At 36.8% G+C, this 14,208-nt stretch overlaps 1 protein-coding gene across 4 annotated transcripts in view; it reads right to left on the reverse strand.

Moving 5' to 3' along the window:
• Positions 1 to 5,267: 5,267 nt before the first annotated feature.
• LOC117416457 (pre-B-cell leukemia transcription factor 1-like) overlaps positions 5,268 to 14,208 on the reverse strand; it is a 70,852-nt gene continuing 61,911 nt past the window's right edge. For 2 of the 4 annotated variants that reach the window (XM_034027528.3, XM_034027529.3), the window contains 3 exons: positions 13,443 to 13,555; positions 11,779 to 11,868; positions 5,268 to 8,434 (listed from right to left, as the gene is read on the reverse strand). In XM_034027528.3, coding sequence (XP_033883419.1) covers positions 8,342 to 8,434; positions 11,779 to 11,868; positions 13,443 to 13,555 — 296 coding nt within the window. In that variant the 3' untranslated portion in view covers positions 5,268 to 8,341. The remainder of the gene's footprint in view (positions 8,435 to 11,778; positions 11,869 to 13,442; positions 13,556 to 14,208) is intronic. The other 2 variants (XM_034027530.3, XM_034027531.3) reach the window with 1 other exon arrangement.

The following is a 14,208-nucleotide window of genomic DNA, read 5'->3' on the forward strand; positions in this document are numbered from 1 at the left end:
ACCCGTTTGACTGTGAAAAAAAATACTTTTAAACAGCGCGTATAAAATCAACTGCGCGTGTGAAAATTAATTAGACCTGGCGTGCCTGACGCGCGATTAATAAATGGACCGCAAAGGGTTAAAGTTTAATGTTTGTTTTGTGAAAAGATTTGAAATGACGAAACAGTGGATATACTGCAGCAGCTTTGAATTGTATTTCACCAGTCAATAAATATGTTAACTGCACTTCTTGATTCTTTAGCGTGACTGTGTGCTGTGATCTACCTTTGAATTTTAAGCATGCCTAATTTTAAATGTAATCTTTCTACATACATATATATGTAATGTAGTCAAAAGTTTACATACTCCAATGGAAATGTATAATTTCTAGAAATTTCTCGAAAACAAATAACACCGTGTAACAATTTTTTTTTTTTTTTTGTTCCTGGGTAGTAAGTGTTATTTCCTAATTGCTTATGCCTCAAAAGTATAGAAAATGGCTATTATTCCCCACAAACTTTGCTTTTGTGACCAGGACAGTGATATTTTGAAATTTACCTATTTTCCATAACATTCCAGATAGATTCAGTGCTGAGTAAACTTGGAGTAACTTCTAGAACTTTCCAGTAATATAAATAGTAGTATAAATACAGGGGCCTTAAGCCCACCAGTTCAGTTTAGTTCCAGCTGCCTAAGTGGATACATATCTGCATTTTTCTGAGATGGCATCAAGGTCATAGGAGACTTCAAAATGGTGGCATTCCTGATGGCTCTCCAAGGCGGTTTTACTAAGTTTCCCTGCTACCTTTGCCTTTGGGACAGCAGGGACACCAAGGTGCACTACCACAGGCAGGACTGGCCACAGCAGACCGAGTTCTTTGTGGGGAGGAACAACGTCAAGTGGGAGCCACTGGTGGACCCCCGGAAGGTGCTGATGCCACCACTGCACATCAAATTGGGCCTTATGAAACAATTCGTCAGAGCTCTAGATAAGGAGTCGGCAGCCTTCAAGTACCTTCAAGACTTCTTCCCTAAGCTGTCTGAGGCAAAGGTCAAAGCCGGTGTCTTCGTCGGAACACAGATAAAGAAGATCCTGGAGTGCAATGAATTCCCCAAGAAGCTCACTAGTAAGAAGAAAGCGGCTTGGAACAGCTTTGTCGCAGTGGTTCGGGGCTTCCTGGGCAATCACAAGGCCGAAAACTATGTGGAGCTGGTTGAGAATCTGGTGAAGAACTACGGCACAATGGGCTGTAGGATGTCCCTCAAAGTCCATATCCTTGATGCTCATCTTGATAAATTCAAGGAGAACATGAACTTGTATATATAATGTGTACCCACATTTGAACATATAAACAAGCAACAAGTATAACAGTAGGCTCCCCCATTAAAATGAATAAATAATTTAAGCACCAGTATTTCACGGCTGATTAACAAAAAACAAAATTGGAAATGTTGTGTGTGTTATTTGTACTTTATGATGGTAATTCAAGGCTATAAAAACCTGGAGATTCCAAGTCTAAAAAAGGAAACCTTTTGAATTTAGTGGGGGAAAAAGAAACCATTTGACACATATTATTATTAAATAGTGTGTGATACTCTCCTTCAGTAACCCGTCGGATCACCAGAAGACAACACACAATACACTCGATTAAGTTTACAGTGTCTTTCACGTGCTCTACTTTGTAGGAAACGCAAAGAAATCTGGATCTGATTGGCAGTATTCCTAATCAATCTTTCAAACAGCAGACAAAACCCAGATGCGGTTAATCATTCTTAACCATTGACGGAAGAGGAGAATCAATCAATTCCCTGAAAGAAGACGCCATGCAAGAGGTTAACCAAATACTTTTCACACATCAGATCAACCAACCCAAAGAGCAGTGGCTTCAGAAGAGCTGCAGGCATTTGGGAAATTAAACATATTAACATGTGTTTTTTCTTTGATTTAATTATTTAGTGGCTATAGAGAGTGCACAACAAAATGTGCATTCACAAACTGGTCAGCAATGCATGGGGGGGACTTTGTGCTTCAGTTCCCATGCCAGGGATTTCATGCTTTATTTAAAATCCTCTTTGTTTTTTGTTTTTTTGTTTTTTTGGTTGTTTTTTTTTTTTTACTGTTCTTTGGATATTTGTGTTCTGTGAAGATAACACCACAATGGAATGCCACTCAATTTCCGTCTTCAGGCTGCATTTGGGGCTTAATTATGCTGGAGTTCAACTGTAATATCTCTACAGAATTAAAGGCCAACATATAGCAAACAAAACTCTCCATAAATAATTACATACACCCACATTTAACACACAGCTCGGAACACTCAGTTTTCCTTATCCGTGTAAATATTTTCACATACAATGAGTCCATCCATATTGTAAGTTAAAGCAATATAAAAATACAATGATCATGTATTTATTTTGATTTTCAGTGTAACCAAAGCACTATATCAAAACAGGTTATCATTTTTTAATGATGAAAGCAAAACACATTATAACACTGCTCCAATATTTAGAGAGAAAGGGGCCTGAGTGGGGTAAAATGGGCACTAAATGACCTACCACTAGTTATTTGTCATCTCAAGAAAACAGATAACATTTTGGGGTACCACTGCACTTATGAGATAACTTGCTCATTAAAATCGTTTGATTATACATAGAAGAGAGGAGAATTCTCTATTCAGGGTACCAAGATATTTAGTAACAGTCTGGTAAAAAGGTAACGGGCCCCACTCACGGTCTGCCTTTCGTTCCAAATAATGGTTGTTGGAATAAAATACATTTGTAACCAGGGAGCAGAGAAGTTAATGAAGCCATGCTGTTTATTTTGGTGATGTTTATTTATTCATGTATGTATTTTATATTTCAGGTGGCTAACTGTTGCCGATACAAACCTGTACCTCTGTGAAGTCTAGTTGATAATGTTTTGTCACTGACATGGTAACATGACCAATATCTCTCGCTGCCTGAAGAACTTCTTGACTTTTGTCAGATAACCATTTTAAACACTGGCTCTTTGCTGAAGGTTTACTCATCTTTAATTTTCAAACACATAGAAATGGCACCTGAGACCTCGCTTTTTTTCCTTCCCTATTCGGAGAACAGATGTGTATTTATTTGAATCAAACAGCTAGGAGCAGTGTGATATTTGACTGGTATTAGAAGGAGTGTGTGGGAGGAAGATAATTCTCTGGGTTTTATCTAAAAAAAAAGTGTTTAGTTCAGTTGATGTGGGGATTTCTTGGGTGTCCTCTGAGATCCAGATACAGTTCATTTCCTGAGAAAGCTGCAGGCTGGGCAACACAGATATTACACTGTTATTTAGAATAGAAAGGTCAGGTATGAGATTGAATAATAATTGACAAAGAAACTACTGGGGATACCAGGCAGTCGACATGAATGTCTGAAATTTTAGTGATTCCTTTAAAGCTGACTACATGTGCTTTTCTTTGTTCTAATTATTTAGTAGCTATAAAAGAGTGCACAATCAAACACATAGACATGTACTGCTTCTTTAAAGATGCTGGTCTGTGTCAGAAGCATTTTTTCTTTTTTTGTTATCAAGATTTAATATCATTCTTTTCCTGACAGATAATCAATATATATATATATATATATATATATATATATATATATATATATATATATATATATATATATATAATCATAACACATCAAACATGTGTTGCAATTTAGCCTACGAGAATTTGTCATAGACAATACTGGTTATTTTACCAGATTAAAAGGCATATATTTATCATTTGTATTTTAAAGTTTCCCTACCATGAATAATCCCTTTAGATGTAAGAGTCACTGAAGTCTAGGAATTTAAACAGTTGCCATCAATAAACACCAACAGTTTAAATTAAATGCATCTTAATGTATTCCAGACCGCCCTATCCCCTGGCAGTTGACCTTTCCTGAGTTTTGTTGGCAGTTTATTTATGGAGTACAGAACTGACAAACAGCATGCTACAGAGTTGCTTAAAATGTCAAATGACTCTAATCACTGGAAAATTGTATGACAGACATCTGCATGTACCTCTACTGCAGAGACAAAAACAAGAACCAGAAGCAAAACGCCCCCCCCCCCCCCCCCCACCACCACCACCTTAATACCATAACTCTACTCTAGATGAAGAATGACACTCAAATAAAAATGTAATTTTAAGGGTCACAAAGGGAGATTTTAAAGGAAACTGCCATTTTCCTTTTTCATAGCTTATTTCAGACGCAGATAAGCACTAGTCTTGGACTACCTTATGAGATAACATAAGGTGAAAGATTGGTGCTAATCAGGCTTTGTGAAACCAGCCCATACTGTAGTAACAGAATGTTGTCTCAAGGGCAGTGCCAATTGTGCACACAGGGACCTGAAAGCTTTAAGTTATTCAAATGGAACTTGATGTGGATTGAAAGGCTAGGCTTTAATAAGGCTATAATATTATATCATTGCTACTGTTATTATTTTATTCTATCATGTATAACGTTGTACTGATCATTTGAGGGTAAAGTAGGATACATACCACAGACCCACTTCAATTGGAAATCTTATTTACGGCTGAACTGCACCTTATTTCTAATTGCTCTTTCCTGGAGGGTTGACCTCGGCCATGGTGCGTCTCTGGCCACTTACTTAGACCTCTTCAAGATTTGCAGGGAACAAAAGAGTTGTTTTATCACAAAATAATCCATGTGAGGCTAATAAACATTAACGTGAAAGAAGGCATTTATCTGTAAAACATATTTCAGCTCCTTTTATTGGAACACTAAAGTACCCTAAATCATGTATGGGTGCAATATTGGGGATATCAGATTTTGATCAGAATATTTCACCAAAATATTAAAATGACACTGTGGGACTGAAAACTAGGTTTTGCCATTAAATATTGTACATAAAAAAGGGTCTGGATTAGACTGATAAAGAGGAATCATTACAGTATAGGTGAATAGAGAATGATCGTATTAATATTCTTACTTAACAGTTCATTTAGGTGAATATTCTCATATCACAGACATAACAATGAATCTAACCCTTCTTCCTTGCTTGACAATCTTAGTAGAATATAGGCACATTTTCGTAGTTTTGTTTTGTGTGTTTAAAACCAACAAATGACCAACTAGGTAAAAACACAAAGACAATATCCACGTCCTCAAGTTAGTGATTCTTCTCTTTCAAAGTCCAGTTTAGCCTTTACTGGCCTGTATGTTGAAGGAGGCTGGGTCCAACACATGCAACCTACAATAACTGTAATGACCCTTAAGACTCCTGAATAAAAGTGTACACCAAAATATTTTTCAACAAAAAAAAACTATTTATTTGGAATATGCATTAACAGTACAAATTAAGAGACCATAAAACCTACACCTTGTTAGTTTTTTTTTTTTTTTTTTCTTCTCACAGAACACAAGAGTTTTAAGTTGGAATCAAAAAGACACTAGTTGTGTGTTTTCATTTTAATATATTTTTACATAATTATGCAGAGATCTTAAAAGTTAAAACTGCGCCAGAGCAGGGCTCAGCAATTTCATCACAAATCGATATAAAAAAAGAAGAAACATTCAAAAAACACTGCAGTATTATTTTTGTTTTTTTAAGAACAAAAGACATGCAACAAAGAAAACATCTGATGTTTTACAAATTGCTCGTTTTTTCTTTTTTCTTTCTTTTTTTTTTTTTTTTGCAAAAATAAAGCATCATTACATGAGGCTTTTGAATTATACCGTGAAAAAGAAGAGGCGATGTGAAAAGTGATAATCAAAAAGAGCCAAATTTTAAAGCCAAATTTTAATGCTGAAAGCAGACTCTTCATGCAATTGGAACTGAAATGTAAAAACATTGTTTAATGGTTTACAATAAAATAAAAAGGATGGACGTGTTTACTTTATAATGATCAACACAAATGTATTATTGAATCATAATTGTATGCTTGCTGCAATAAAATACCCCATAAGAATGTATATCTGCACAGGAGGTATTCCCTTGAACAAGATGTTCCATCATAATGAAGAGGGATATATATATATATATATATTTAGAAGTATGTTTGAACTTTAAACTTTTCACATCACCTTTAAAAGACAGTATCCATTTAAAAAAAATTGCTATACTCTAGAAGGTACAAAGTCAATTTGATTATAGCCCTAATGTAAAACCAAAACCCCAGAAAAGCCGATTTTTAATTGTTGATCACTTACATTAGATAACAAAATGGATACTGTCCATTTGAAAGAAGCAAAACAAGAACAAAAGTGCACTTCTACATATATCTAGCATCCTTGAGCTAATCCACAGATGAGTACAAGAAAGAAAAAAAATGTAGGTAGTTCTGTGCCGCAACATAAAAGAGAAACAACTATTCTGTTGACAACAAAACGACACGTAAAAATATATCCAAACAATTTGTGTTTGCGTGCCATGAAGGTATTCTTCTAAACACTTCTGAATTCTGACTGCATTTTTGGTTTTGAGTATACAAGAACATCCATATCAAATGTTCATCAATACTACAAACAAGTCACAATTTGCAAGAAACCATGAAAATGTGTTAATAAAGCTGACAATGTATAGAATTCAAACTTCTGCAGTATTTGGTATCAAAGTAACGATCTTGGCAGATATGTAGAATTGCAAGAGAAGGCAACCAGTAGAATTATTATTATTATTATTATTATTATTATTATTATTATTAAATGTGTAAATCAGACAAAATCTAAACTTAAAATAAAATCTTTCTACATTTCACATTTTGGATTAGTTTGCTGAAATGAACGGAAATCTTTTGGCAGGTAGCACACTATTGCAGGGTGCATTTAGCAGTATCATGCAACATTGGTGCATTCTATTAAAAAGTTATTTTGTTTTTATTCACATACAACTACTGAAGTACACTCCTATTGTATCCTATGGACTGGCAACACTTGAATTAAAAGTGGTGTGTGTGTGAGTGTGTGTGCATATTTCTGTTATGCAGTTAAAAGTTCATAGAACCTGCAGTAAGTGCAAATGAGATGCTAAAACAGACCTGTGAATCAAATTTTGGCCTGTGGTGCGCAAATCACATTGGAATGTATTTTAAATTCTTGTAAAAAACAGATGTACAGATTAACTTGTTTCAAAGAGTATGTTAGCATTTATTAACTACATAGTTAGGAGTATTGCATCTTGCTATAATGAGATACCATCTGTACACAGATTCTAAAATAATAATAATAATAATAATAATAATAATAATAATAATAATATTAATCACCACCTAGTGAAAAGCACTCTCAGGTAACAGAGGCATACAATATAAATTAGCGGTGCAGTCCAGTGTGAACACACTTTCCTACGAATCTGCTCTGTAGGTCCATTCCTAGACCGCCCATGCACTGTAATGCAGGTGAATTTCATTTTTGCCACTTCTCCTGGTATAGGTTCAGTTGAGTCCGTTACCACTGATGATTATGCTTTTGTAACACACACGTTTTGAAGGTGATTCTTCTGATGTTATTCTGGTTGTTTGAGGATGTGTGTGCATACAGCAGGACCTGCTTTTCTGTTGTTAGATCTGCCCTAGAATGCACTATACAAAGCTGTCCCTGCCGACTGAGAGCCCATCACTGAACAGCAATAAACTACAAGATTGAAGTTTTCCATTTTTATTGTACTGTTTTTCTGATGCCATGTAGACCTCTGCTGGTATTCATTTAATGTTTTAATTTTCTATTTTGTCTGTTGCAGAACTCCATGCAAAACTGTTAGATTGTAAATCTCTAGTTGCTATGATATTTTCTCATGAGGGATATTGGTGAACATTATAAAATAATCTGCAATTCCAGAAGTACAGTCTCAGATAAATACTGTACGATGAAAGACATAAAAGTGTCCATTAAATCTAACCGTCTGGAAAGAAGGTGAACTGGTGCTTTCTGACGCTATTAGTAGTATAACAAAGTTTCAGAAAAAAAGAGAGCCTTTTTGTCTTTTTTTTTGTTTGTTTTTTTTGCTGAGAGGTAGTGTGAAAGCATTTAACCTAAAGAGAAGGGCTGCCTGTTGGACTGTAGGAGTGACAGATTACAGAGTGGTAAACTCGGTCCTCAGAATATTGTGAAAAATGTACAAACACATGTTTTTTTTATTTAAATTCCTATACTGGTTCAAACGTTCTTCAGTGTCAGGGGAGCTTCTATCCAGAGATAAAAGAAAGGTATAACGAACAGTCAGTATTGATGTTATCATTATTATTAAAAAAAAAACCAAAAAAAAACGTATGCACTCCAAGCAGAAGGACATCCTATGTGGTTATTGGTTAGTTGACCTCGGCTCTGATTGGTTTATGAGAGAGGAATCCCATCATCTAATGGGGGTTCCGTTGCTAAGAGATCAGTTGGAGGTATCGGAGTGAACACTTCCGGGTCCTTCTGTTGGTGATGTCACTGATGAGGGGGTAGTAGCATCTTGCCAGCCTCCGTTAGCCTGAGAATTTAAAAAAAGAAACAATAGTGACTGAACGTACAAATCAAATCTGTTTTAATATCACTGAGGCTTCATCAGCCACATTTCATACTGTAGTCATGCACAGACTTTACTCAGATTACATTTAGATTACCTTTCTAAATGTTGGCAAAATGTGTTGAATTTGCTATCTTAAAGTAATTGTAGCTAATACAATAGTCACAATACAATACATTGTCACCACCAAGCAAGTCTATTCACTATATAGTCTCAAATGTGCAGTTTTGAAAGAAACGCATGTTGGAGCAAACATGTATTTTCATTTTAAAACATGATATATGGTACTACACTAGGTTAACACAATCTCTGTTTGCAAGACACACTTTCAGATTGTCTTGTACTTCCTGGCTCAATTCACTTGGAGAGTAAAATAGTGTCCACCCACTCATTATTACATAAACATCTCCTGAGTGGCGCATCCAGTAAAGGCGCTCCGCGTGGAGTGCAGGATGTGCCCTATAGCCTGGAGATCGCTGGTTCGAGTCCAGGTTATGCCATCGGCAATTGTGGCCGGGAGTTCCCAGGGGGCGGCTCACAATTGGGCGAGCACCGCCCTTGTGAGGAGGGTTCAGGTCGGCAGGGTAATCCTCGGTTCACCGCGCACCAGCGACTCCTGTGGCCGATAGGGCGCCTGCGGGTCTGCTGTTGAAGCCACTCAGATCTGTGTTGTCCTCCGGCACTATGGGTCTGGTGGCTTCACTGTAGACCTACAGCGCAAAAAAAGACGGCTTGGCAGGACACGTTTTGCAGGACACATGTGTCTGCCGCCGTTTCCTGAGTCAGCGCGGGAGTTGCAGCGGTGAACCGGGATAAAAATAATAATTGGGTATTCCATTGGCGATGACTAAATTTAAAATTTTTTTTTTTAAAAAAGGTGTCTTCATTATTTTTAAATAAAAACTGGAATGCAAATGTGATTACATTTTTTTTTATAGTGAATATTTACATTTTAATGACTAAATTATTATAGAAATGCTCAAATCATTTGCATTACACAATTAATCTTCTTAAAAAATGCCACTTGCAGAAATAATAGTTCACTCAGCCAAATAAAATATATTACTTAAGCCTTCTGCTCAGAAAGCGATTTACATGAAAGACACAAAACAAACTAAAATTACAATATTGGGAATGTATCAAGTCCTGCCTGAAACAAAACTCAACAGACAAGCTATGGAAGAAGCAATTATAGCAAATTAGCACATTCAAGATTGGAATATAAATATAATGGGGAATGCTGAACCCATTTCAAATGCTTCAGACAGGCTTGCTAAAGAGCATGTGGTACATTAATAGCAATTTTCATGCCATCAAAGAGAGCCTGAATGGTCGTTGGCAGCCCCTTATTTCAAAGCCTGTTATTTAAGGTAGAAGCAGTCTGTAATCAAAACAAAAACTTTCAAGATCTTCAGCTTTAGTGACACTCTACATCTATTTCTGAGCCATAATTGCTGTTTAAAGGCAGAGTAAGAAAGTCTACCACCTAAACGCATTGTATGTTAGCTTGGTCATTACCACTAACTGAAAGGAGAATGGAATAATTTAACAAAAAAGACTTACATTGCCACACTAGAAAAAAAAAAAAAAAAAAAAACTTGCTCTTATAGCACATTGTAGTACCAGTAAGTAAATGAAAGTCATTCCTTACACTGTTTGATCAATTTTGAGTGAAAAAAGGAGAAAATATTATACATAAGAAAACAAAACAGCTAATATACAGTATTAAAAAAAAACTATATATATATATATATATATATATATAAAGCTTAAACAGATTGCAGCATGCTTTATGAACATACTTAGAAGTCATATGTGAATATGTAGAAGTTATATGTGAATATGTAATACATATACTGTATATTTGTTTTAAAGAGAATAATACATTTATCCATAGAATAAAATAAATGTATATTCATCAATTAGATTTTGGATTTTATATAACTGATAAAATTGCAAAAAATGAGGCAAATTGCATTTGGCTATATTCGTCGCAACCTATTGACTTGATAACAGATAATACTATGCCACACATTTACATAAAATATGTATATTTGCGATCATAAAAGATAACGTCAGAGAATTAGTACAGCAGGGGTTCAAACCCCAGCAAAGATAAAAACACAGTACGTACTGCAAGCACCAATATAATATAAAATCAATGCAATGCAATGTAGCAGATTTCATCCTTAAAAACCTATTATGCAGCTATTACAGAGGAACATTCTAAAAGTCATTTCGAGAATATATTCTTAAGATTTTACATATGACATATTTAATTACAAAATATATATATATTTTCATTTTTATATTGAAAGATACCTGCATAAAACTCACAAACTATGTCTTAATATTTTGGTTAGTATTTAATAGCCACTGCTTCAAGTTTTCAATTGTCTAAAATGGAAAAGCAGGTCAACATCTGCAACACCATTATCTGCTAAGACAGATGACTGTCTGGATATAAGCCCTGCATACGTTAATGTTGTTTTTTGTTTATCAATGCTCCACGCCTTGAAGGAAAAATAATTCCTCTTGTACCCCAAAAGACACTCAAACAAAGGCCTTGAAAATCTTTTTAAATTCATACATTTTTAACAAGAAAATACCATTTCATTATCATACGGCAGCTGAAGGAGGCTGAAAATCCACTGAGAATGCATCTATGTTTGTGACTGTCCTCTTGTCCCAGCTTGCTGTCACCGCCATTATGATGGCAGACGCGTGACCTGAGAAATGCAGTTGGATTGCTGTCCCAAATCCACACTCAGTTTTTCTTGTGTCTGTCTTATCGATTTTCCTCTTTACGACACAGCTTGTCGGTGTGAATTTTCATGCTAGTCACAGCCGCCAGCGTACCCAAAAAAAACCAAGTGGAAGACGCTGTTGCCTTCAGTTTCTTTCCAGTTGCTATCAGATTTATTTTTAGAGGGTCTAAGCTTGACCTGGTGCATTTCAGCCATTGGCCTTTCTATGGAAATCGCTGTCCGGTCCTGGGTGACATTTTAAGCTAGTGTTGCAGTCGGTGTCACCTGTTTCGCAGCTCTTCTTCACTGGGCGCATGTTGCCGCAGGTGCCTTGAGAACACTGATTGTATTTGACAGGCTTAGACGCCAGCTGCTTGCATGAAGCCTGCCCAATCACCACTTTTCGTGGGCAGTACGCTGCCGATGGCGAGACCGATACAGAAGCAATCAACTAGGTGACCGTGAAGCTCAGACAAGTCCTACTAAGTGGCATTCTAAGCCCTATGGCTTTGAAATAATTGGTAGAGGGAACAAAATAAAAAACAAGCATATTTTTCTTACATTGATGGCCTGCGGACTGTACATCTGGCTTGCTGCGAGTCCATCACTGTATCCGCCTGTCTGACTGATAACATGGCGAAGGGTATCCACCTGAAACAGAAAGCACAAAACAGGCTCATATAGACCTGACGTTCTCTACGTGGCTATGAATTTTATACGTGCTTACATAAGCAAAGTCGCTTTACGTGTTTGGTTATTAACGACATATGGCACCAAAAAATAAATAAATAAATAAAAATGGCCAATGTAGCTCTCTCCTCGGACATTTCAATTTAAATATGCAGTACGCTTTTACACTCGAAAGCTGCATGTGTTGGAATTGATTAATCTGAAACAGCTTTTTTTTTCTTTTAACTGTTTTAACGTTACTGAAGCAAATACGAAAATGTCATTAAACTTTCATTAAATAATTTAAATGAAGCTTAAACAAGTATTTGCATGCAACTGCTTACTCAATAATTTATGTATAAACCATGTAACTGGAGGATGTTTTGAAACGTAAGCTTAAGCAAAAGGGTTACTGTTCCGTGAAATGCGCTGCATTGCCCTGAAGGTGGAGGAGGCTTGTTGTGTTTACCAGGATCTATGTGACCTTGTAGGTGCACCTGAGAATAACACAAAGTGGCACAAGCAAGCTCGTCATCAGCTTTGCCTCAGAAAATAACCAACTGTTAGTTGCTTTACATCACTAGACCTTGAAAACAAAAGGACCTTGGCTTTGCTGAAGTATCAACCCAGAACCCAGAACACCTAATTGTTTGACCTCCAGGCCCTTACTGAGGATGCTCATTTTACCACCCACAGCATGTGGAAATTAAGTCAATTTAAAAGGGAGCGAAAATAACAAAACAAATTGCCATTGAGAAGCTTTTTGCTGCCATCTTTGCAAAACAACAACATGGGTGGAAATGTCCCTGAACGCATAAGACAAGGCCAGCCTGTCTCCCAAACTGTGCCTGTGGCATGGAGATCAGGTGATCACGACGCAGGCATTAGCAGATGATTGAATTTCAACTTCTGAGTCGCAACTAACCATAACAAATGATTTAGTTTGTTTGTTTAAAATGTGACTGAAGCCCAACAGCAGACATAAATTGAGATATCGAGGTCTTTCTTGCTGCTAAAAATAAAAACGAAACTGACTAAACTATAATAGCGGCACATAATTTGGCTTTCAGGCCCTTTTCACTTCACAAGGCCTACCGATTTAGAATACTCTGTGATCACTTGAATGTTGTATTTAAATCTGTCCTTATTCTGTATAGTTTTATTATTATTATAATGTAATTATTTTTACCACTTGCAAGACCACTGTGGCAGAGCAAGAACCATGCCTGTAAATAGTGTGGGTGTTTTTGTGTGTTTTGGTTGGCAGGGACAGGAATTAACCCCATCCCTGCCAACCACCACCAAAACGCACAAAAATACCCACACTATTTACAGGCAGGGCCCTTGCTCTGCCACAACCACACTGACCCCTCTTCTAAAATGTTGCAGTGCACATTTACGGAAATGAGACTGTGTGAGTGTGTACTGTTGTTTTCTTGAAAGACCCGCTGGTACTGAGGTGCAAATTCATTTCTTGTGAAATAATAAGGAAATTGAATTCAGAATGGTGGAAGGGCCTATTTATAAAAGAGCCGCTGAGTTGTAATAGTCCCTACCTGTGACTGCACGTTGGCTCCAACCTGGGCCCCCTGGTAAGAATCCCCATTGAATGACTGCACGTTCATGAACAAGTCTCCGGAATTTGACATGTTAAAAGAACCGGAAGAACCTGAAAGGAAAGAGTGAGCACCTGAATCACAGAGAGAAGGAGGATCAGTCGTGCCTCTTCCAGAAGACAAGGCAGCAAACATGCAAAGCAGCCAACTTTCATGTTAGTTAGATTGCGAAGCAAAGCAAGCAGAAGGGTAGAGGAGGAAGAAGACGCTGAAATGGCAGTCACTAATACTGGCAAAGAATCCAGTGGAAATGATGCCACTTACAAAGGACGACAACTCTCTCTCTCTCTCTCTAATGTAAAACCAGAATGCCACCTCTTAACCTTCTCAAACTTTGGCAAAATTACATTTGTTGCTTCCAAGTTGGTCTTCGCTGAAGGTAACATGCCACCTTTCTACCTGTCAACTACCACTAACCAGCTTCCCTACTTACAAAGAACCTCCACATTCTCACAAGTGCATCAGAACCTGCATGATCCCTAGCCTTGGCCCAGCTTCCCTACAACTGTGTAACTCACTATCCATGCTCAGGTGTGTTTAATCTCGTTGTGTGTTTTAAATAAATACTGAATAACTAAAACAAAAATTATCTTTTTAGCTCATGGGTATGACTTTTGAACAAGACTTTAAATTCAATATGTTCCAGAAGAGAGTGGACATCCATTAAAACAATTCACAACACATACGATCAATGACCTCTCCCCGC

Source organism: Acipenser ruthenus, chromosome 12, assembly GCF_902713425.1.
Source record: "Acipenser ruthenus chromosome 12, fAciRut3.2 maternal haplotype, whole genome shotgun sequence".
Lineage (NCBI taxonomy): Eukaryota > Metazoa > Chordata > Actinopteri > Acipenseriformes > Acipenseridae > Acipenser > Acipenser ruthenus.